The sequence below is a fragment of the Theropithecus gelada genome, chromosome 1, assembly GCF_003255815.1.
Source record: "Theropithecus gelada isolate Dixy chromosome 1, Tgel_1.0, whole genome shotgun sequence".
Classification (NCBI taxonomy): Eukaryota; Metazoa; Chordata; class Mammalia; order Primates; family Cercopithecidae; genus Theropithecus; species Theropithecus gelada.
The window spans coordinates 2,623,430-2,647,332 of NC_037668.1; the positions used below are offsets into that span (position 1 = coordinate 2,623,430).

General features: G+C 41.1%; 1 protein-coding gene across 3 annotated transcripts; it reads left to right on the forward strand.

The window, feature by feature from the left end:
* The first annotated feature begins 5,090 nt into the window (after positions 1–5,090).
* RBM15 (RNA binding motif protein 15) lies at positions 5,091–15,135 on the forward strand. Of its 3 annotated transcripts, XM_025360579.1 has the most exons (3): positions 5,091–10,230; positions 13,469–13,579; positions 14,240–15,135. In XM_025360579.1, the coding sequence occupies exons 1-2, from the start codon at positions 7,368–7,370 to the stop codon at positions 13,537–13,539; spliced, it is 2,934 nt and encodes a 977-aa protein (XP_025216364.1). In that variant the 5' UTR covers positions 5,091–7,367; the 3' UTR covers positions 13,540–13,579; positions 14,240–15,135. The 3 variants fall into 3 exon arrangements, with proteins under 3 accessions (XP_025216364.1, XP_025216372.1, XP_025216354.1); XM_025360587.1 differs by lacking the exon at positions 13,469–13,579; XM_025360569.1 differs by having other exon boundaries at positions 13,469–14,614.
* Positions 15,136–23,903: the final 8,768 nt, after the last annotated feature.

Below are 23,903 nucleotides of genomic sequence, written 5' to 3' on the forward strand. Positions count from 1 at the left end.
TCTGACTTATAATTTATAAGAAAGAACAAAAATTTCATATAGTCAAATACTGTCAGGGTTGGGGAAAGTGATGAGGATGTCTTAGACAAGATACAGAAAGTGCTAACTATAAAAGGTTGATAAATTCAATCTTATTTAAATTAAGAATTTGTTTCTTAAAAATCAGCTTAAATTGTGTGAAAAGATAAGCTACAACTAGAAAAAGATATTTGCCATACATATACTCTATGAAGGATTAGGATCAAGAACATGTGAAAAACTCATATACCTATAAGAAACATACAATTCAATAGAGGAGCAAAATACATGAATAGATATTTCATAGATGAAGAAATATATATGGCCAGTAAATTTATAAAGAGATATGCAACCTCACTAGTAACCAAGGAAATAAAATATCAAAACCACAGAGACATGCTATTTTATGTCCATTTGATTAAAAAAAGTTATAAAATGTTAGTGACATGGATCAATAAGATCTCTTATACACTACTGATGAGATTGTAAATTGCTAACACCACTTTAGAAAACAATTTGACATTATCCTGTGAAACTGGACATTCAATATAACCCTTTTTTTTTTTCCTAAGAGACAGGGAGGGTTTCACTATATTACCCAGGCTGACCTCCTGGGCTCAAGTGATCTGTCCACCTTAGCCTCCTGAGTAGCTGGGATTACAGGCCAGCTTCAATATAACTTTTTAATCCAGTAATTCCACTCCTAGGTATCCTTCACCTCCCACCTCTCCATCCTATCCCAGGGGAATTCTTGCATGTGTGCCTCAGGACATATGAATAAGAATCTTCATCATAGCACTGTGTTAGGCCATTCTGCGTTGCTATAAAGGAATACACAAGACTGGGGTAATTTATAAAGAAAAGAGGTTTTAACTGGCTCACAGTTCTGCAGGCTGTACAGGAAGCATAGTGCTGACATCTGCTCAGCTTCTGGTGAGGCCTTGGGCTGCTTACAATCATGGCAGAAGGCAAAGAGGGAGCCAGCATATCACATAGTGAGAGTGGGAGTGAGAGAGAGTGGAGTGACATTTACTTTTAAACAACCAGAACTCTGGAGAACTCACTCACTATCACAAGGACAGCACCAAGCCATGAAGGATCCTCCCCCATGATCCAAATGCCTCTCGCCAGGCCCCACCACCAACACTGAAGATAACATTTCAGCATGAGATTAGAGGGGACAACATTCAAACTATATCAAGCACTCTTCAAAATAGCACAAAAAGTAGAAAATATTCATAGCCCAAATCAAAAGAAGAATGGATATATACATAGTAGTATATTCAATATAATGGAATATTTTACAACAATGGAAATAACTATAGCTACTATGTATGATAACATGGAAGAATCATAGTAACACAATAAATGAAAAATGGAAATCTCAGAAAATTATGTATAGTATGTTGTTCGAATACAAGTTTGTATAAAGTTCAAAAACAACCAAAATGAAAATAATATACTTTTAAAGTATGTGTGTGCACACATGTGCAAGCACACACACATATGAATTCTTTAAAATTCTTTTAAAAATTCTTTTACAAGGCAAAGATTGTTAAATGCTAGATTCAGGATATCTATGAAGGTGGGCAGTAGACAGGATAGAGGAGCAGCATTTAGGTAGATGTAAATTACTGGTAATTTTCTATTTGTTTGAGTGCTGGATTGAGTGCTGGGTTCATGGATATTCATTAATAAATAATAAATGTTGAAGGGCCCATATATGGACCATTGATGATTGTATACCATGAATTAAGGATTACTATTAATCCAATTCTATGTACCCAAGTTCAAAGAGAAAATATATTAATAATAGTGATCATTTATATAGTGCTTACCATGTGCCAGGCACTGTTCTAAGCTCTTTATATGGTTTAACCCATTTAATCTTCCCAGTGAGGAGAAAACCAAGGCCCAGAGAGGTTACCAGTAACTCGTCTGAGGCCCATAGCAGAGCTGGGATTTAACCCAGGCTGGCAGGCTCCAGAGTCTGTACTCTTAATCATTACCCTATAAGGTGTCTAAATAAATAAAAGAGATAATTATATTAGGACTTAGTCATGAATAAGTTACAGCAGAGTGCTTTCTATAAAAATATGAAGGGGGAAACCACATGGACAGCTCTGTAAGGATGCTAAAACCCCCTGAATTGTATTACTTTGGATGGGTAAACTTTATGGTATATAAATTATATCTTAATAAAGCTGTTAAAAAAAAACTTCACAGACCACAAATAGTGATTTTGTAACACAAACTGGTCCTGAATGATTGTTTGCTACTTTTGGGATTTAATATTTGCCTAAGGGTAAAAAGATACACTTTTTCTGCAGACCAAACAAAATAAACTTCACTGTCAAGACACTACTCACTTTATGGAGGAAGATGAAATAGAAAATTTTAATCTGCTATTATCGGTGGGAAAAAATTTTCAATTCCCAGCTTTAGCCTCTTTTTTGCATCTGCCAGGAAATTGGATGGCTCTCAACTCCCAAGATAAATTCCATATTGCAGTTGTAATCGTGTGTATATTGAGGATACACAAACAATAAAACCTAGGAAAGATAAGGGTGGAAAGAAGACATTTGACTGAAAACATACACATAAGTTTAAGATGCCAGTATGTTTTCAATCTTTATTAAGCTTAATTTATATACCATAAAGTTTATGCATTTAAAGTATACAATTCTAAAATTAGCTGGGTGTGGTTGTGCATACCTGTATCCCAGCTACTTCAGAGGGTGAGGCAGGAGAATCCCCTCAAGCCCGGGAGGTGGAGGCTTCAGTTAGCCGAGATTGCACCACTGCACTCCAGCCTAGGCAACTGAGCAACACTCCGTCAAATAAATAAATAAATAAATAAAATAAAGTGTACAATTCAGTGGTTTTTTAGTATCCTTACAGAGCTGCTCTGATGCTCAGGGAATCTGCTGGTAACTTAACTCTGTTTTCTTTTTTTTTTTTCTGAGATGGAGTCTTGATCTGTCGTCCAGGCTGGAGTGATATGGTGCCATTTCAGCTCACTGCAACCTCTGTTTCCTGGGTTCAAGCGATTTTCCTGCCTTAGCCTCCTGAGTAGCTGGGATCACAGGCGTCTACTACCACGCCTGGCTAATTTTTATACTTTTAGTAGAGACACGGGGTGGGGTTTCACCATATTGGCCATGCTGATCTCCAACTCCTGACCTCAAGTGATACACCTGTCTTGGTCTCCCAAAGTGCTGGGATTACAGGTGTAAGCCACTTTGTCCAGCCCCGTTTTCATGACCACCGAAGATCCTCCTCACCTAGGTCAGCTCTCCTCACAAATCTGGCCATTGATCACAAAGAGATCAAATGAAAGCTTGGGTTGCACCTTAACAATTCCATCATCAACAGCAAAAGAAGGGTTCAAAGTCCTGGCCAACTAAACCATGGGTCACTTTTATCCACTTTTACACATGTGCCCTCTCTAAAGCACATATGTAAACAGAGGATAAAACGTAACTTGGTCGGGTACTGTGGCTCACATCTGTAATCCCAGTGCTTTGGGGAGGCTGAGATAGGAGGATCACTTGAGGCCAGGAGTTTGAGATACGCCTGGGCAACATGGCTAGACCCCATTGCTACAAAAAATTTAAAAATTAGCTGAGTGTGGTGGTGTGTGCCTGCGGTCCTACCTACATGGGAGGCTGAATCGGGAAGATTGCTTGAGCCCAGGAATTTGAGGTTGCAGTGAGTTATGATTGCACCATTATACTCCAGCCTGGGTGACAGAGCAAGTCCCTGTCTCTAAAACTAAAACTAAAACAAAACAAAACAACAAAAAAGAAAAAAAGAAAAGAAAAAACTCACTAAGCAGCTTTATGCTTTAAAGCAGGAGATCCCAGCCCCCAGGCTGTGGACCAGTAATGGTCAGTTGCCTGTTAGGACATGGCTGCACAGCAGGTGAGGGGCAGGGGAGGGAGCATTACTGCCTGAGCTCCACCTCCTGACAGATCAGCAGAGGCACTAGATTCTCAGAGGAGGGCTAACCCTATTGTGAACGGAGTATGTGAGGGATGTCGGTTGTGTGTTCCTTATGAGAATCTAATGCCTGATGATCTGAAGTGGCAGAGTTCCATGAAACTGGTCCCTGGTGCCAAAAAGATTGGGGACCACTGCTTTAAAGAACACAAAGGATTTTCAGGTAGTATCTGCTGGGAGCCAGGGAAGGGGGTAATTTTGGGGGCAAGAATACAAAGGAAATGAAAACAAATCATTTAACTACAGCATGGATCCAACTTATGTCATTATTCAGTTGTTGTGGAAACACACACACATCACAGACAATATTTTGACTGTTACTGTAATAGAATCTAGGCCTTTTCCATCTAAGCATAAAACTTACTAGTCCTCTTGGCTCCAGGCAGATTTTCAGTCCCCCTCGGCAAGCCTTTGTACTATAGCCAGCCGCGGGCAGTAGCTTCCATCAAGCTCTCTGGTATTTGAAGTGGCAAGCCACTAAGCTTGGCATGCCTCTGGTGCATGTTCACACAGACTGGGTGTCTGCTTGTCTCCCTGAATTATTTCTCTCAAATCTTGTGCTCCCTCAACCCCTATCATGAGGTCTGGAAAACTACTGATTTGGTCATTATCTTTTTCTTTGATCAGTGAGTCACCTTAGCAGGTCAATTTAGGTTAAAAAGTCACTCTAGTGCCTGGTTTATTATCTCGATTGGCTGTTATATTGAGTAATTAGATAATGGCTTAACTTCAATTTCCATTTGTGGTCTATTAATATAACCTTGAAACATTTAAACCCAGGTAAAACTTTTTCTTTTATTTCATGCTTTTACAAATAATATGTTCATGTTTTTTTTATCCTCCAGCATCCAGATTTTTATCTTTAAATACCATTTCCCACTAAAAGGAACCAGAGCTCTCTGGAGAAATGGCTGACTCCACAACTGGGGCAGGAAATGTGTATCAGGTAAGTCTGGAAGAAAACAATGGAGAAAGGAAGAGTGGGAAGAGTGATGCAGATGAAGCAAGATTGACATGATTTGATAATTGTTGAAGTAGGGTGTTGGGTACACGTGGGAGTTCTTTATTCTTTTATGTATTTTAAACTTTTTCCATAAAAATAGTTTAAGGAAAGTTAAAAATGTTATTTTCTAAGCTGAAGGAGTAATAGCGCGCCCTTTGTAGAAACAAAAGATTTCTACAAAGAAAAGTGAAGTCTCCCTCCGACTCCAGACCCTTACACCCCTCCTCAGGGCAATCCTAGGAACAATTTCCCACGTAGTTGTCAAGAAAGTTTCCACGAAAATATTTTTAAATGTACATACTCATAAAATACAAATATTTTTAAAACCACAAATGATAGCGTATTATACACGTTATTTTATGCCTTCTGAAGTTTTATTTCCTATTTTAATACAATGAATATGTCTACACATTACAATATTATGGATTTTTATGCTTTACAATTGAGCTTCTTCCTTCAAGTTTCTTTGATTTATTCAAGAGATAAAAGGCCTACAGCTTCATATTCCTCAGGATTATTTACAAAAAGAAGGATGGCGCAGCCAAGGCTAAATTTAGGTTACAGTTCCTAATATTAACAGTTTTCAAGTTTAGGTTTCAGCTTTTGGGACATTACTGTTACCCTGAAAAATGTCATGTTTAAAAACACCTCACACCTCTATAGATTGGATCTTAGGAAATAGGGTTGAGGACGGGATCAATATAACCTCCGCCCCCGCGCATACCCGGGAGAGCTGCAGACGGTCTAAAGGATGTGGTGACCTCAGCGCTGCGTCCCTGCAGCAACCGGCGAGTGCTGGGGCACAGGCCATATCCCCCTAAGCTCGGCATCGCCTGCACCTCTCACAGGTGCTCTGTCCGCCACAGTAACGCTCTATGGAAATTAAAGTTGTAAGGCGAACGACAGAAGGAGCCAAACGAGGTGGATCCGGAGCGGCCACAAGGTGCCTGTGCTGCCGGCTTTTAACACACAAAAAGAGGAGTGCCAAGGAATACAAGAAGCCACAGGGGGAATAAAAAGCGACATATCTGCATGGAGCCTAAATTTCGCTCGATGATTTTCAGGGAAGAAGCATTACATATTAAAAACAAACATTGCTATTTTACGGGAATACCGGATTTAAAAATCCACACAGATTCGCAACATAAAACAGGCAGCCCAAAGACACGTCCGCGGTGTCCTGACAGTTCCGGCTCCGCCCGCGGGCCACGAGGCGGGGATCGACGGTCACTCCCCTCGGTTGCCCAGAGTACTTGGGCGGCAACGGGGAGCGCCCGGGGGAGGCAAGCTCCTGGGCTAGGGCTGCGTCTTAGCCACCTTGCTTAGCTCTCGAGGTCCCGCGTGTTACGTGTTAGCACCGCCCCGGGGCGTCAGCGTGACCCGGGGCGGCAGGAACCGTGAACTCCCTGCCCCGCGGGCCCAGGTGACCGCAGGCATCGCTCTCCCGCGCGCGGGGGGCGGGGCTTCCCCCGGCTGTGCACTCAGCTACCACAGCGACATAAGATGGTGTCCGCTAGGCGTCCCAGGACGGCTTCCTAAGGGACTGGAGGGCCCCGACAGCCGGAGAGTCTGCCCCGCCCCTTGGCCGGCACAGGTAGGACGGCGGGGAGCTCAGAAGTTTCGAACTCCAAGGGCCGAAGCACAGCCAAATACCCCACGGAACTTAACAAATGTTTGTGGGGAGAACGCCAAAAACGCGGGGAGGCGGGGCTGGCGCACAGTCACCCTCTCGCGACATCTAAGTGACGTCGCATAGCAAGCACGTGTTCTAGTCTTTCACCTTCAGTCAGCCTCCTCCGTTATATGGGCCTACCCCTTTAAGCGAGTGATGGACAGTTATTTCAGCCTATCAACTTCCTTGCAGACCTCCAATCAGATTTAAACTTCTTTTAGCCGCCGGAGGAGTTGGAAAAAGGGGGTCGAAAGAGGGAGCTCACCGTCTCTCGCGATATCGCTGTGAGCCTGCCTCTCGAAAAAACGCCGAAACTTGGCCCCACCTCCCAAATAGTGGTTTAAAGGACGGGTTTATAAGCCAATGAAAGGGATGAGGAGGCGGGGTTGCTGCTTTCACTGAGCAAGAAGTACCGTTACAGGGCAGACTTTTTGTCCAATCAACACAGCTACACTTTGGGTCACGTGACCGCAGAGTGCGAGGGGCGGAGCTACAGCCTGGCGCGAGGAACCGTTAAGATAGACAACAAATGTAACCAATGAGGTACTCTGACTAGGGGGTTGGGAACCCAATAACAGTGGTTGGGCGGGCGCCTTCCTGGAGCGCGGGGAGATATAAAGATAGACAAATAATTTTCCCAATGAGACTGTAGAAGAGAGAGCTAATTGGCCAATGAGGACTGCGGGGCGGGACCCTGTGCCGCGGCGGAGTCCAAGATGGCGGCGTGCGGTTCCGCTGTGTGAAACGAGCGCGGGGCGGCGGGTTGATCAGCTCCGCGGAGACGACCTCCGAGGACCCGCAACAATGAAGGGAAAAGAGCGCTCGCCAGTCAAGGCCAAACGCTCCCGTGGTGGTGAGGACTCGACTTCCCGCGGAGAGCGGAGCAAGAAGTTAGGGGGCTCTGGTGGCAGCAATGGGAGCAGCAGCGGAAAGACCGATAGCGGCGGCGGGTCGCGGCGGAGTCTCCACCTGGACAAGTCCAGCAGTCGAGGTGGCAGCCGCGAGTATGACACCGGTGGGGGCAGCTCCAGTAGCCGCTTGCATAGTTATAGCTCCCCGAGCACCAAAAATTCTTCGGGCGGGGGCGAGTCGCGCAGCAGCTCCCGGGGTGGAGGCGGGGAGTCACGTTCCTCTGGGGCCGCCTCCTCAGCTCCCGGCGGCGGGGACGGCGCGGAATACAAGACTCTGAAGATAAGCGAGTTGGGGTCCCAGCTTAGTGACGAAGCGGTGGAGGACGGCCTGTTTCATGAGTTCAAACGTTTCGGTGATGTAAGTGTCAAAATCAGTCATCTGTCGGGTTCTGGCAGCGGGGATGAGCGGGTAGCCTTTGTGAACTTCCGGCGGCCAGAGGACGCGCGGGCGGCCAAGCATGCCAGAGGCCGCCTGGTGCTCTATGACCGGCCTCTGAAGATAGAAGCTGTGTATGTGAGCCGGCGCCGCAGCCGCTCCCCTTTAGACAAAGATACTTATCCTCCTTCAGCCAGCGTGGTCGGGGCCTCTGTAGGTGGTCACCGGCACCCCCCTGGAGGTGGTGGAGGCCAGAGATCACTTTCCCCTGGTGGCGCTGCTTTGGGATACAGAGACTACCGGCTGCAGCAGTTGGCTCTTGGCCGCCTGCCCCCTCCACCTCCGCCACCATTGCCTCGAGAGCTGGAGAGAGAAAGAGACTACCCGTTCTATGAGAGAGTGCGCCCTGCATACAGTCTTGAGCCAAGGGTGGGAGCTGGAGCAGGTGCTGCTCCTTTCAGAGAAGTGGATGAGATTTCACCCGAGGATGATCAGCGAGCTAACCGGACGCTTTTCTTGGGCAACCTAGACATCACTGTAACGGAGAGTGATCTAAGAAGGGCGTTTGATCGCTTTGGAGTCATCACAGAAGTAGATATCAAGAGGCCTTCTCGCGGCCAGACTAGTACTTACGGCTTTCTCAAATTTGAGAACTTAGATATGTCTCACCGGGCCAAATTAGCAATGTCCGGCAAAATTATAATTCGGAATCCTATCAAAATTGGTTATGGTAAAGCTACACCCACCACCCGCCTCTGGGTGGGAGGCCTGGGACCTTGGGTTCCTCTTGCTGCCCTGGCACGAGAATTTGATCGATTTGGCACCATACGCACCATAGACTACCGAAAAGGTGATAGTTGGGCATATATCCAGTATGAAAGCCTGGATGCAGCGCATGCTGCCTGGACCCATATGCGGGGCTTCCCACTTGGTGGCCCAGATCGACGCCTTAGAGTAGACTTTGCCGACACCGAACATCGTTACCAGCAGCAGTATCTGCAGCCTCTGCCCTTGACTCATTATGAGCTGGTGACAGATGCTTTTGGACATCGGGCACCTGACCCTTTGAGGGGTGCTCGGGATAGGACACCACCCTTACTATACAGAGATCGTGATAGGGACCTTTATCCTGACTCTGATTGGGTGCCACCCCCACCCCCAGTCCGAGAACGCAGCACTCGGACTGCAGCTACTTCTGTGCCTGCTTACGAGCCACTGGATAGCCTTGATCGCAGGCGGGATGGTTGGTCCTTGGACCGGGACAGAGGTGATCGAGATCTGCCCAGCAGCAGAGACCAGCCTAGGAAGCGAAGGCTGCCTGAGGAGAGTGGAGGACGTCATCTGGATAGGTCTCCTGAGAGTGACCGCCCACGAAAACGTCACTGCGCTCCTTCTCCTGACCGCAGTCCAGAATTGAGCAGTAGCCGGGATCGTTACAACAGCGACAATGATCGATCTTCCCGTCTTCTCTTGGAAAGGCCCTCTCCAATCAGAGACAGACGAGGTAGTTTGGAGAAGAGCCAGGGTGACAAGCGAGACCGTAAAAACTCTGCATCAGCTGAACGAGATAGGAAGCACCGAACAACTGCTCCCACTGAGGGAAAAAGCCCTCTGAAAAAAGAAGACCGCTCTGATGGGAGTGCACCTAGCACCAGCACTGCTTCCTGCAAGCTGAAGTCCCCGTCCCAGAAACAGGATGGGGGGACAGCCCCTGCGGCAGCAGCCTCTCCCAAACTCTGTTTGGCCTGGCAGGGCATGCTTCTACTGAAGAACAGCAACTTTCCTTCCAACATGCATCTGTTGCAGGGTGACCTCCAAGTGGCTAGTAGTCTTCTTGTGGAGGGTTCAACTGGAGGCAAAGTGGCCCAGCTCAAGATCACTCAGCGTCTCCGTTTGGATCAGCCCAAGTTGGATGAAGTAACTCGACGCATCAAAGTAGCAGGGCCCAATGGTTATGCCATTCTTCTGGCTGTGCCTGGAAGTTCTGACAGCCGGTCCTCCTCTTCCTCAGCTGCATCAGACACTGCCACTTCTACTCAGAGGCCACTTAGGAACCTTGTGTCCTATTTAAAGCAAAAGCAGGCAGCCGGGGTGATCAGCCTCCCTGTGGGGGGCAACAAAGACAAGGAAAACACCGGGGTCCTTCATGCCTTCCCACCTTGTGAGTTCTCCCAGCAGTTCCTGGATTCCCCTGCCAAGGCACTGGCCAAATCTGAAGAAGATTACCTGGTCATGATCATTGTCCGTGGTGCGTCCTAAAGTCCATGTGTAACTTGTATTTACTACTTTGACATGGTTACTGTTTTGTGATGTGTAATGGGATACAGCATCAGATGCAATTTTCTTTTTAGTTGTTAGTTGTAGCATTTTCTTTTTTATATTTTTATAAACGTCTTTAAAATAGAAATCAGGACAGTTTAGCTATTTTTTTGTTTGTTTAGCTATTATTTTAAGTGAAAGGGATGCCCTAAAGGTAGCAGGCAGGCAGATTTGCTTTAATTAGGAGTTCCCACCCTTATGAGTAATTTTTTTCCTCTATTCAGTTTTTTTTTTTTTTTAAATCTTGAGCCTAAAAAATCCTCTGAGTTACAAAACCAAAACTTTGAAAAGTCAGAATTTGGAGAAAGGAGTCCACTGACCATACAAAGAGAGTAATAGCCACCTAAAAATGACTTGATTGGTGTGTAGGTAGATAATTCTTTTACCAGAAATGTGTGTGACTGAAATTTGATCAGGGATCTCAAAGGTATGCTGGTAAATTGTTTAGCAATGTAATTATTTTAATCAGGTATTTGAATATTTCTTAAGATACAGTTTATTCCCAGAGAGTTTGCTTTAACATGCATTTTTAAAATCATTTGTTCTAGAGTTCTGTATCCCGTGTATGCACTTTTGGTTTGTAGCAGTAACTGTTCAGTAAAAATTAAGGACTATGTTACAAACCATATATGTCTTATGCTTACACTAGTATGCAAGAAGTGAGTAGGTGCTTTTAAAATCAGAATTCTTTGGTCAGTTATTGGTGTGTGGTAATGTTTTTACTGACTTTTTCAGAGCGGTGTAGCAGGTACAGTTCTAATTGTGCATATTTCAAAACTGTTCTTCATCAAAGATGAGTTTTTGATTTTGTATCCATTCAAATTTCTGGTTTCAATAATAGAAAGAAGAGTTGTCTGCAGGCTCGTAGTCATCTTTTATTTCAGTGGGCATTTAAAGCAGCCATATTTGGATTGCAGACTTTCTTGAAAAGTCATCATAAAATGCCTTTGACATGCTCTCTTAAAATTTTGCTTGTCTTTTTATTTTCATATTTAAACAGTAGTGACATTACATTATTGGAAATGTTTTGAACATCTTGGAAATTTTATGTTTAGTATTCTCACTGCTGTCCAGCTACGGAATTGAAATGTCAGTGTAGGAAAATCTTTTTTTATTGTTTTATTTTCCTAGACACCTGGAATTAATACAGGATCATTTAACTTACCCTCACAGTTTTTTTTTTTTTCAAAGGTGATAATGACGTCAACCTCTGGTTCTCAACAAGGACTTTTGCTGCTTAACAGTAATGGATTTTTTTTTTTTTTTAAATCTATCCCCTCTGTCCCACCCCTAATTTGTCAGGTCATTAGTAAGTATATTTTTCTCCCTTGATTTAAATGCTGAAGACTTCAGCTAAGGCCCTTGATATTTAATTATGATTAGAGACTTTTGGACCTTCTGGATCATGGTCATGTTTCTGTTCTGTGAAAGTGACTTAACTTGAAGCCTGGCAGAACCCAACTGTTTTCTTTCTGTTATCAAAGCTGGAAGTTTTGAAATAGCACCAATAATAACCCAGGGAAATGTCATGTAATTTTTATTTTCCATTATGACAGGTGTCTAATGCATGTCAGCACGAAAGTGTCATCACTGCTGTGTCATCCCTCTTGGTTTTCACTATGCATTTATAATTTTTCTAAGTTTGCAGGTTTTGTGGGGTTTTTTTTTGTTGGTTTCTTTTTAAACTGGAAAAACTAGCCATTTTGATAGAAGGAGGGTTCTAGGCTATGAGCATGAAGGTCCTTGTACCTCTTTGGAAAATACTATGCTTCTTGCTTTCAAAAAGCAGTGCTTGGTTTGGAGTAGACACCTGTTCAGAAACTAATGCAAGTGTGAAGTCTGTGCATACATGGGCTCATAGTATAATTTGTGGCCAGCTACATTTTTCCAGTTTAAATAATCTCACTAACCATTAACTTTTGAGTATCTTTTGTTGAGATAGTTGGACAAATGATTTTGCTCTTTTGGAGAGTGAAGTCCATGACATCTAATTTTACTATCATCCAAAATGTGTGTTTTATTTCTTTTCTTTTTCTTTCTTTTTTTTTTTTTTTTTTTGTTAGTGTGACAGCTTACAGAAGAGTACTATGGTTTTGCTCCATGTTTGTTTGAATCTTTACCTGACATTGCTACTTTTGTTAGGTCTGGGCAATTTGTGCTTCAGTGTTTTTGAAACAATGGCTTGATACCATTTCTAAATGTATGTATTATAAAAAACTAATTATGTTTAGTTGGTCATTACCTACGAGTGCCATAGTCCACATGAACCGCTTATTTGTACTGCCTATTCTTTTGTGCGGGTTCATAATATCCATAAAGTATCTAGTTAAACCTTAAGAATTCGAATGAAAACAAAAGTCTACAACTGGTTCTACTTCTCATTAGCCAGGATTTAATAATCCCAACGTTGGATGTTCTTTGTAACAACCAATTTTTTTCTTTTTTCTTTAATTATTTTAATGTAGTTGATTTTTCTGAAACTCAGTTAAAATGAATGGAAAGAAAACTTCAGGATATCATTTAATGACTATTAAGTATTATTGGTAAAAATGTGAAGATAAGACTTTTAGATCACAGCTTCCAATTTTATGGGAAATTAAGCAATCAATACCTAGCCAATAGTTCTGCTTAACTTACTGGTTAAGTATTTTGTTGGGATTCCTGTAAATAATTTTTCACACAAAGTTTTAAATTCCTGGTGTACTTTGACTCTCAACTGAGAGTGGATAGAGTTTTTCTTTTGAGGATTACATCTTAAAATGTCCATCCCCTGACTGGTTATAAGCATTTGTCACCTTTTGAAGGTAAAATATACTCTGGCCCTTCTTGACTCACTTACAGGTCATTTTAGGTCCAGTAGTAAGAGTCAGGTGTTTGGTTATTGCTTTCAGAGTCAAACATTGTTTAGGTTTATTTAAAAACTATTAGCAGGTTTTCACTGACAATGCTTTTTTAAAAATAAAAAATGTAAATCCAGTTTTTAAAGACAGATTTTTCATTATGCATATACAGCTTGAACTATAGTTTGGGTCCATATAGGAACCATTCACCAAAAACTCTGGTAACAGAATTAGGAAATCCTCTTGAGAAGAGGGCCTTAATGACCTTTTATGTGAAAAAAATTTTGGAGAGAATTTCTGGACATTTTTTTTCTGTCTCTGCCACAGTGTTTGGTTTTGAGATAGGAGTTAGGTATGAGAACAAGAAGAGAGAAAACATGGCGCTGACCTTGTTATAGTGGTTATAGTGGTGTCCCTAAAGGGAGAAAATGATTTCAGGTAACCACAGTGAAATGTTAAGCTTAATGAAGAGTTTTATATGTATGGTTTAAAACAGAGTTGAAAAGTGAGAGTCCTGAAGTGTTCTTTGGCTGTTTAACAATTATTTGTATGAGTGTTTTCTTAAAATAATGGCTGTTGTCTTTGGTAACATAGATGAGGGTGGATTTTTAAATGGCTTTGTATCGACCCCTTTCTACAATAATGGAGTAGTCTGTGTTGCTCCATATAAATTACAGAACGAAAATAGATGGGGCAAAAGTTTGACTAAACTTCACCTTTTTATAGTTTCACTTTTTAAGTTATATTTAGAATATATTGATAGATTATAAATTGATTGTGAAACTTTTTTCTGAATTTTTTCGACATGTTTTACTCAGTTACATGAGTATAAAGGATATTTTCAGTCCTGTTATCTTCAATTGCAGTCTTTAAAAAAACCCACCCTATTGTTCTACTTGTTATATGTCTATTCATACAGTAAATTCATTTCAAGGTTTATGCCAGTGGGTATTATTGGTGCTTTTTGAAGTTGAGGTGAACCATCCAGGAAGGTCTTGTTAATGTTATGTTCATCTATAATGGCATAGGGGAAATATATATATTTTTAATATTGTAAACATTTGTACTGAATAACCTTTTTTTCCCCCCCTCCGCAAGCAAAACTGGTTGAACAGCGGATGAAGATATGGAATTCAAAGCTCTAATGGACCTTTTTGAAGAGAAGTTGTGGCTTATGTGGAGTTTACATGGGCCTCTGATGGAAGAAAGCTAATCTGTTTAGTATTTGTGCATTTTACTAAAATGGCAGCTTAAAGTTGTGTATCTGCTATTGTGATGCCAATGCCGGTGTTTTAAGTGGAAAAAAAAATGACCTCTTTGCTTTGTGCTGTGTACACAAGATTTCTGGAAAAGTAAAGAAAAACCCTTTTTATGGCTCACACAGCTTAAGAGTAGCTGTCTCTCAAACGTGCGCTCACAGTTGAGCTGCTTTTGTTTTATTCTAAATAAATTGTTTCTTTTGAGGAAAATGTTTTTCTGCCTGGAAGTGAATTGACGGCAAACCTTTGACCCCTTTGTTTGCAGCCGAGGGGGTACTTGCTGCTGCTCAGATCTTGTATGTCTTGAGCAAGAAGCAGGGAGACCATCAATTTCATTTTGACTATCACGGTGTGTCAATTCTGAAGGATCACTAGTGTTACTGTTGACCCCCTTTGTTTGCAGTGAAGGGGATCATTTGCTTCTCGGTTCTCAACGTGATGAGGAAATGGTGCTGTTTGCTGGCACGCAAGAAGCCGGGGCAGGCACCCTAAGCCTCACCACAGTGCCTGAGTCGGGGGCTTTTGCTGGTTTGAAGAGCTGGAGTTGCTGAAATTTAAGTTTTGATTTATTTTGTTCACCCATCACGTTTGGCCTTAGTTTCATTTTTAATTTGAAGAAAAGTTTGAAATTGCTTTATCTTGCACTTAACATTTGCACCAAATTGCCAAAAGAAGGAGAAATGCTCCGTTTGCTTTTTAAATGTTAATGATGTTAATAAAGCCTTTCCTGACACATTTGAGGAGCTCCTCCGTCTCCAGGGGCTTCTTACCAGAGTTATGCAGTGATGGGTTTAGTTCTGAATGGATGAAGAGTTCCTGAGAGCTAGCGTTTGTAATTAGAACCGTTACTTGGTATCTGTGCCTTATTTGACCTTTGGTTCCACATGCCTTGGATGTGCATGCACCGTGACGGTTTCATAGGTACGAACGCACACTCAGGCCCAGTCACTTCGGTTGGTAGTACAGATTGTGAGGAAAAAGATGGAGGCATCCTTAAGGAGGAAAAATGTTTGCCTTTAGTTCCTGCATTATCCTGTACAGGGGCTCCTGAGTTTTGGAAGCCTGTTCCCAGTACAGGAGAACAACTCCCCTGTTTGCAGCAGCAGACTTCGGTGCACAGTGACAACGCTGGAGTTCAAGAGGAAGCCAGCAATGCTGCACCATTGGCTTCAGACACCATTGTTGTTGTTTGCCAGTTTTAAACTTAACTAGTTGCAGACGAAGACCACCTTGAAATGCAGGCTTGTTGGGCTTGTTTTGAATTTTAACCTCGGATGGAAGAGCCCTAGTGCTGTCTGTCTCCATGCGGGATGATGATTGCTAGGCAACAGGTGATTATCAACAAAGGATGCCACGGTTATACTCTGCAAGGTGGTGTTCCAGTGGCAAACAGCTGTATAAACTCTTGTAAACAGGTAAGAGGGTTTTTAGAGGTCAAAATGCATTATAATTAATAGGGTGAGGGCTTTTAATGTTTTGGGTCTGTTTCTCTAGATGGAAACCTTAAGGCACTCTGCTGCCATTACTAACTTCCTTCACCGAAGTGTCATGTTTCAGGTCAGAACTTCTGTTTTACTTGATATTTTTCTTTTTAAGTTTATTTTTAACATTAAAAAATACTTTTAATGTGGCAGCCAAAGTTTTAAAATCTTGGTTATGGATTTGGAACCTATAGTCTTGATGTCCTTTAAAATTTGACATTTGCTGTTAACCTTGGCCTTTACCCTTAGTCATGATTTAATGATGCAGGAGGACTTACTGCTGTAAAAACGTTGCTTATTTACAAATACTGATTTCTAAACTTCAGAGTTAAGACATTACAGTGTGTAACAGCAACAAAAGAAAGTATGCCATCAGATTGTGAATGATACATATTTTAACCAGGATTTTTTTTTCTTTCTTTTTTTTGTCCCACAGAGAGATTATAAAATTAGGCAACCTTAACTTTAGGGAAATTAACAAGCAGTGTTGAGAAGTCTGACTTTTGTCTGCCCTTAACATTTTCAGTATCTATTTAGTTTTACCAGCCTTCTGAGCCCTTCTCCCCTACATTAATCAAGTTTGAAGCTTTGGCACTTATCACAAGCACAGCTTTGTTAGTATGTAATACAACTTAGGTTTCCTTGCTTTATTTCAAATGAGATCAAAATTTTTGAATAGAATTGTTATTTTTTCATCTCTTCTGGAAGACATCCAATATCTAGTAACTACAATAGCTGATCTATACTAGTTAGTTTTTCCACAAGATTGAGCTCCTTGGATTGTTTTGCTAGGCAGCTTATGTACCCATACTTTGATAGAGTAAAAGGGAAAAAATGAAGTACAGTGGAATTTTTCAGGTTCTCAGTGTGTCATAAGAATTTTTAAAACAGCTGGTTATGAGATGATGGCTGCCATCTGAGGCTTTTCTAAATGGTCTCTCCCCTGCATTTCTTTAAACATTTTATACTTGTTGGAAATGTCAGTTTTCAGTGTGTTTTCTTTTTCTTGCTAATTCACACCATGAGGCCGCTGAGTGGTTTTTTCCAGTTAGTAAGCAAATATTTTAAATCACTATGGAGATTTAGAAAGATTATGTTACACTTTCTACATATTTCTATATGTCTGGTATCTTTTTAAAGTTTCAAGCTTCATCTCTCTAGTAAGAACAAGAAAAAAAGTTGCAGACAGGGCATTTGTTTATTTGTATATAAAGCCATGTCATAAATAATGGGAAGGTACACAGCATGACAATTTTTTGAAATTACTCATGAAATAATTTTATTTATTCCCAGCTGCACTGTGGAAAAAGTTAACTGGATTGAGTGTTAGATTCAGTGTTCTGGTTTTATAAATTGGAAACTTCCCTTTTGAAGTATTTGTGTGGTTTCCCAGTGTCCTTCATATGATCTAAATTTAGGGCTCTGTAAAGGAACTGCTTCCAGGAACACCTCCAAAATGACTTGGGCTCAACTTGAAAAGCTTTGTTGTTAGTACTAAAATTGAAAATGAGGATTACCCTGATTTCAGTAAAACAACCTAAATTTTATAAATTGTCACTTCCATAGCTTAAGTTGTATAATTGTTTGTAAGCTGTTTATCTGAGGCAATATATTTAGTAATACAGCTTATAGAACATCTATTTTTCTTTTGACAATGGTATATCTGATTATGGCTTCTGACCATCACCTCTATCTCCCATTTCAGTTTAGTCTTTTTGAGCTTCCCTGTTTAAAGATCCTTTAACTTAATAACTTGAATTATAATCTAGTTTTAAAATCTTGGCAGAGGAATTTATTGAATAGCAAAATTTCTTCAAACCTCAGACAAGTTTGGTCTTAGCAACCAATAAGTTTTTTTCATCTGTTCTCTTCAGCAACTTGTACTCTTAACTGGAGAAACTATTAAACAGGTGAATAGTTAATTTCTAATGAAATTTTTTTTCCCGTTGCCCAGGCTGGAGTGCAGTGGCATGATCTCAGCTCACTGCAACCTCTGCCTCCTGGGTTCAAGCGATTCTCCTGCCTCAGCCTCCTGAGTAGCTGGGATTATAGGCGTGTGCTGTCACGCCTGGCTGATTTTTTGTAATTTAATAGAGACAGGGTTTCACAATGTTGGCTAGGCTGGTCTCGAACTCCTGGCCTGAAACAATCCTCCCGCCTCAGCCTCCCAAAGTGTTAGGATTACAGGTATGAGCCACTGCGCCCTGCCTCTAATGAATTTTTATAGGTGATATAGGTGTATGAATGAGCATATGAACAGGTTACTTAAAACAGGGATGGTCAAGAAAGGCTTTACAAAAGAATTTGTTAGAGTAGGACATGGAATGGTGGAGAGAGGTTGGGATGGACGTGTCAGGCAGACAAGCATGAGTAAGAATATAGCAGCTTGTGGATTGATGGAAAAGATAAGATGCAAACTGAAGCCTGGAATACTAGTAAAATGGTTGGGTCAACAAAAATAGGGAATCCTGAAGGGTAGGCCCGTTTGAGGGGTGGAGAGTGGAAACAGATCATTTGGGGCACATTGATAGCAGTCATTTATTGACTGTCTACTTCAAGCTAAGGATTCTGCCAAGTACTGTACACACATTGTCTCATTTAAGCCTCACCACAGACCATAATTTTACAGTTTAGTGATAGAGCCACAGTTCTAACCAGGCCTTTGTCCCAGCTAAGGCTCTCTTGGTTACCTACTTGTAGGAATGAGATTAAGGCTGCAAACCTGAAAAAATGGGCAATGGATTTCAAACTATAGTTTATCAACATTGGCAGTACTTGGGAAACGTGCAGGCCCTTGGTACCTCCCCTAGACATTCTGGAATGTGTTAGGACCAGCATGACCTAGGAGTCTTTGTTCTTTTACAAACCCCCCAGGTAATTCTGATATATTGAGCAACACTGGCCCATAGAGAGTAGAGTACTAAGGTAAACTTAGGATAATGTCATATTTGAGGCATGGGAAGAGAAGATGGTGCTGGAAAAAAGCCTAGATAGGAAAATAAGAATTGTGTTGTCTCAGAACCTGAGAGGGGCTTCTAGAAGATAACTTTACAACCGTTGCAGCAGACAAGGAGAACAAAACTGCAATTGCCATGGAATTTATTACTTAAAATTGCCACTTAAGTAACATAACAGTTTTCTAGTCATGTAATTATTTCTCCAAGAAACTCAATCTAGATTACTATTTAATTTTGCCTCATAACAGTCCTGAAGATGGGCCCCTGTTTTGTTTATGAAATGCTAAAGGGACACCAGAAAAGTTTTGTGACTGAGGGATACACAGCCAGGGACTGATTGAGGTATCTTTGAGTTTTCAGATGGCAATCTAAAAATACTGTGACTATAGTCTTAAAATTGGAAGTGATGCTGGCATTGAGTGTGTACACATGAAACTTATTTCCATTAATGGACCATCACCTATATCTACTACTCCTAAGTTACCAATAGGATTGAGACAAAGGCATTATAGGTAAAGTTTAGTGTATCTTTGTCCTGTAAATGATTATTTATATCTATACTGCATTTGTGTTTGATAAGTATAGCCAATGAACTATTCAAATATTTGAGTACATATTATGTATTGGACATTATTCTAGATCTTGGGAGTAAATTTGTGAAGAAAAAAGAGACGTGTTTCTCTTTTCTCATGGAGCTTACAGTCTGGTGGAAGAAAGGAGATGATAAGCTATAAATTAGGGCCTTTAGGCTCCAGATAAAGGTTTGGATTGTATTCTAAATGCTGACTGCTATGGGAAGCCGTTGTAGGTTTTAAGCAGAGAGTGATAGGATTTGATCAAGATTTGACTACCTGTCTGAGGAAAATAATAAATTTCCTTCAAATGCCAAAGAAAATAAGTTATTAACATTTCACAGATTCTCTGTCAGACTGTAAATATGTTCCTGTTCAGAGATCAGTACTGTTCTTTTATTTAAATAACAGTAATAAAGGTTTTATTTCTTTTTAGGGCTCATAATTGTTGACCATCCTGAACTTTCAAAGCAGTCTTCCTTCTGAAGATGCCTCATTTTCTGAACATGCCGCTTTGTATTTTCTGCTTTCAATAAACTGTCGTAACAGTTTCCACTGTAGTCATATATAGACTGATATAACACACTGACCATGCTTTCTATATTTCATAACTTGCAGTTTTTCTAGTGATACTTAACCAAACACCCTTGCTAAAAAATAAATTAGAGGGTCTTTTTGTGAAATGGCTGTTATCCTATGCAAATAAGATACATGTGTGTATATAGTTTTTAAGTGCTGAATTTATCTGACCTTTCTCAGGTAACCAGCAGATTCCTTTTTATCTAGGAAAAGGACTTAATGAAAAATTTTTATGCGTAAGCATAAGTTATTATACCAGTGTCTGCAATATAATTATTATTACAGGCAAAATTAACACTTTGGGATGCTGTATACGTGTATATTTTTTATTACACAGTTTAAGACCTATTGGGAATATTAATGTTTCATAAAATTGATTTGCATTTTAGCATATAGAAATTGACTATCAGGCCAGGTGTGGTGGCTCACGCCTGTAATCCCAGCACTGTGGGAGGCCAAGGTGGTTGGATCATGATGTCAGGAGTTTGAGACCAGCTTGGCCAATGTAGTAAAATGTGTCACTACTAAAAATACAAAAAATTAGCCGGGCATGGTGGCACATGCCTGTAATCCCAGCTACTCAGGAGGCTGAAGCAGGAGAATTGCTTGAACCCGGGAGGTGGAGGTTGCAGTGAGCTGAGATCACGCCATTGCTCTCCAGCCTGGGTGACAGTGTGATACTCTGTCTCAAAAAAAAAAAAAAATTGCCTATCAGGCTGGGTGCTGAGTCTTGCACCTGTAATTCCAGCACTTTGGGAGGCTGAGGCGGGAGGATTGCTTGAGTCCAGTAGTGCAAGATCGTATATCTTTAAAAAAAAAAAAAAAAAAAATTGAGTATCACAAGATTTATGTAGCTCCCAAGATAAGTATCTTTCTTCTTTTTTTGGGGGGGATGGATTCTCGCCTGTTGCCCCGGCTGGAGTGCAATGGCGTGATCTTGGCTCACTACAACCTCTGCCTCCTGGGTTCAGGCAATTCTGCCTCAGCCTCCGGAATAGCTGCGATTACAGGTGTCTGCCACCATGACCGGCTACTTTTTTGTATTTTTAGTAGTGACGGGGTTTCACGATGTTCACCAGGCTAATCTTGAACTCTTGACCTCGTGATCTGCCCGCCTTGGCCTCCCAAAGTGCTGGGATTACAGGCATGAGCCACCGCGCCCAGCCTATGATAAGTATCTTAATATATATGCCATTTGTGTATATTCTTTATGTACAGAAACACTTCAGTAAACTAGACCCCTTAATTGGAATTTTTCTGCATTCTATGGCAGAGGTTCAACTCTGGCTGTACAATGGAATCAGCTGAGGAACTTTAATACCGATGACTGGGGCCCACTCTCAGGGATTCATATAAATCGATCTAGATTGAGTGGGTTTCTGCAAAGGCCCAGGTTTGTTTTCATTTTGTTTTAAGTGCTCCCAGGTGATTATAATGTGCAGTCAGGGCTGAGAACCACTGCTCTAGAGACCAATTTTATACCTACAAACGCACACAATCAGCCTTTTAAGGATTGTTTGAAAATCAAAACACAAAACTTTGAGAATGTAATTTGGGTTCAGTACAGTATGTATATTGCCCAGTCTTCTAGAATCTGTTATTGAAAGTATGGTGCTCAGACCAACAGCATTAGTCTCAGCTGGAAGCTTATTAGAAATGCAGAATTGCAGGGCCTTACCCCAAACCCACTGAATGGAACAAGATCCCCAGGTGATTTGTACATATATTAAAGTTTGAGAAGCAGTACTTTAGATGTAGATATAAATGTTCTGTGTGATAAAAATTGATAATTAGAATCTTCTTCCATGTGCATAGGATTCTCAGATTTGTGCATTAGTCAATGTCATTTACTGTAAAGCATTTTAAAAAATACTTTCAACAAGAAAAGTAGAACAAAAGAGTTCTCATGTAGTGAGCCTCAGGTGACCAGAAAATTGCCAGAGGTCTCTGTCACTAAGACAGGGAAAAGGGTTACTATTTTGCCTATCCTAGTTGGTTGGTTCTTGATTACTTTGTGATGCTTTTCTCTCTTCTTGCCTTCCAGTTCTATCCTTGTCACCTCTCTTCATTATGAGATAGAAAATGTTACTTTTTTACAAGTACAGGTGTGAATATTGGAGACACTCTGCTAATATGTGCCCCAGGATTTAGGAAATTTGGTAGTGGTAGGTTTAGAGCTTTCTGTGAGGGGATAGAAATGGGCAGAATTGAGGAATGGTTCCCAATTGCCTTTGTTTCTTAAGTGTAATATACTAACTTCATAAATCAATTTTCCTTACATCACAAGAATCAAATACCTATTAAAGTACACAGTGACAAATAATGTAGTATTAAGATTCATATGTATTAAAAGGAATGGTTCAGTATGAATGCTCAGAGACAAATAATGTATTAAGATTCATATGTATTAAAAGGAATGGTTCAGTATGAGTGTTGAGATAGTACTCTAAATTGCAGTGTATCAAATTAGGTTCAGGAATGATATTTTTACTTTTTTTTTGAGACAGTGTCTCACTCTTGTCACCCAGACTGGAATGCAGTGGTACAATCTCAGCTCACTGCAACCTCCACCTTCAGGGCTTCAGTGATCCTCCTGTCTCAACTTCCCAAGTATCTGGGAAGCACGACTATAGGCGTGTGCCACACTGGGTAATTTTTGTATTTTTATCAGAGACAGAGTTTCACTATGTCACCCAGGCTGGTCTTGAACTCCTGGACTCAAGCAGTCCACCTGCCTCAGCCTCCCAAAGTGCTAGAAATACAAGCATGAGTCACCGCGCACGGCCAGGAATGACTTTTTTTTTTTTATTTTTGAGACACAGTCTTGCACTGTCGTTCAGGCTGGAGTGCAGTGGCACAATCTTGGCTCACTGGGCTCACTGCAACCTTCGCCTCCCAGGTTCAGGTGATTATCCTGCCTCAGCCTCCCAAGTAGCTGGGACTACAGGCGCGAGCCACCACGCCTGGATAATTTTTGTATTTTTAGTAGAGATGGGGTTTCGCCGTGTTGGCCAGGCTGGTCTTGAACTCCTGACCTCCTGCCTCGGCCTCCCAAAGTGCTAGGATTACAAGCATGAGCCACTGCACCTGGCCTGATACTTTTAATGTGTAAGTTTTTCATACCTAGAGGCACATGAAGAGATAAAAATAATGTTTAAATTTTTATGATAAAAGAATCTCAAATACATTCACCAAGCAACCATGTGGATATCAATTGAAAAATTGCAGTCAGATTATTTCTTAAATCCCACAATTGTAAAATTTCTAAATTGGTATATGTGACTTAGAGGGATTTTTTTTCATCAAGCACAACAACGCCAACGTCTCTAGAAAACTTTTCAAAGATTCATTTGTAATTTATAGATTTATCCTAGAAATGAGAGGTTTTTAGTGGAGACTTAACCTATGTCATCATTTCTCCTGACAAATTGCATTTGTGAAGTTTACTCTTTGCAGTGCTGTAACCTTACTGAAAGTTCATTCCACAAAAGGAATGGATTCATCTGCACTTTAAGGTTTAGTGATTGAAACTACTTTATATTTATAATGTATGAGTGCTTTTTTCGTTTAATGTAGTGGTTTAAAAGTGTTTTGGACCTTCAGAGACACCCTCTCTTCTGTTTACTGCTCCTTAATTTTAGTAAAGTCTGAAGCCCTAATAAAAATTTTTTTTAACATGGGGTATTGGATCTCCCTCCTCAATTTTTTTTTAAAGCCAATTTTAAAGGCAGCATTTCTAAGTACAGTAATTGGTTAAACATCTTTTTTCCTCCTGGGTTTCTTTTTAGGAACTACTGACAAAAACCTATAGTCGACTTTGGGATCTGACTTTATTATTCAGCAACTCAAAGATGAGTTCTAATTGGCAGACTTCTGGCACTGGCACTTGTCCTCCTGTTTCTATAGAAACTGGG

Excerpts from the sequence above, each read along its gene's own strand:
- RBM15 (XM_025360579.1), top strand. The coding sequence starts at position 7,368 with ATGAGGACTGCGGGGCGGGACCCTGTGCCGCGGCGGAGTCCAAGATGG. Across the intron at positions 10,231-13,468 it reads GGTCATGATCATTGTCCGTG|TGTTTGGTTTTGAGATAGGA; the intron begins GTGCGTCCTAAA and ends TCTCTGCCACAG.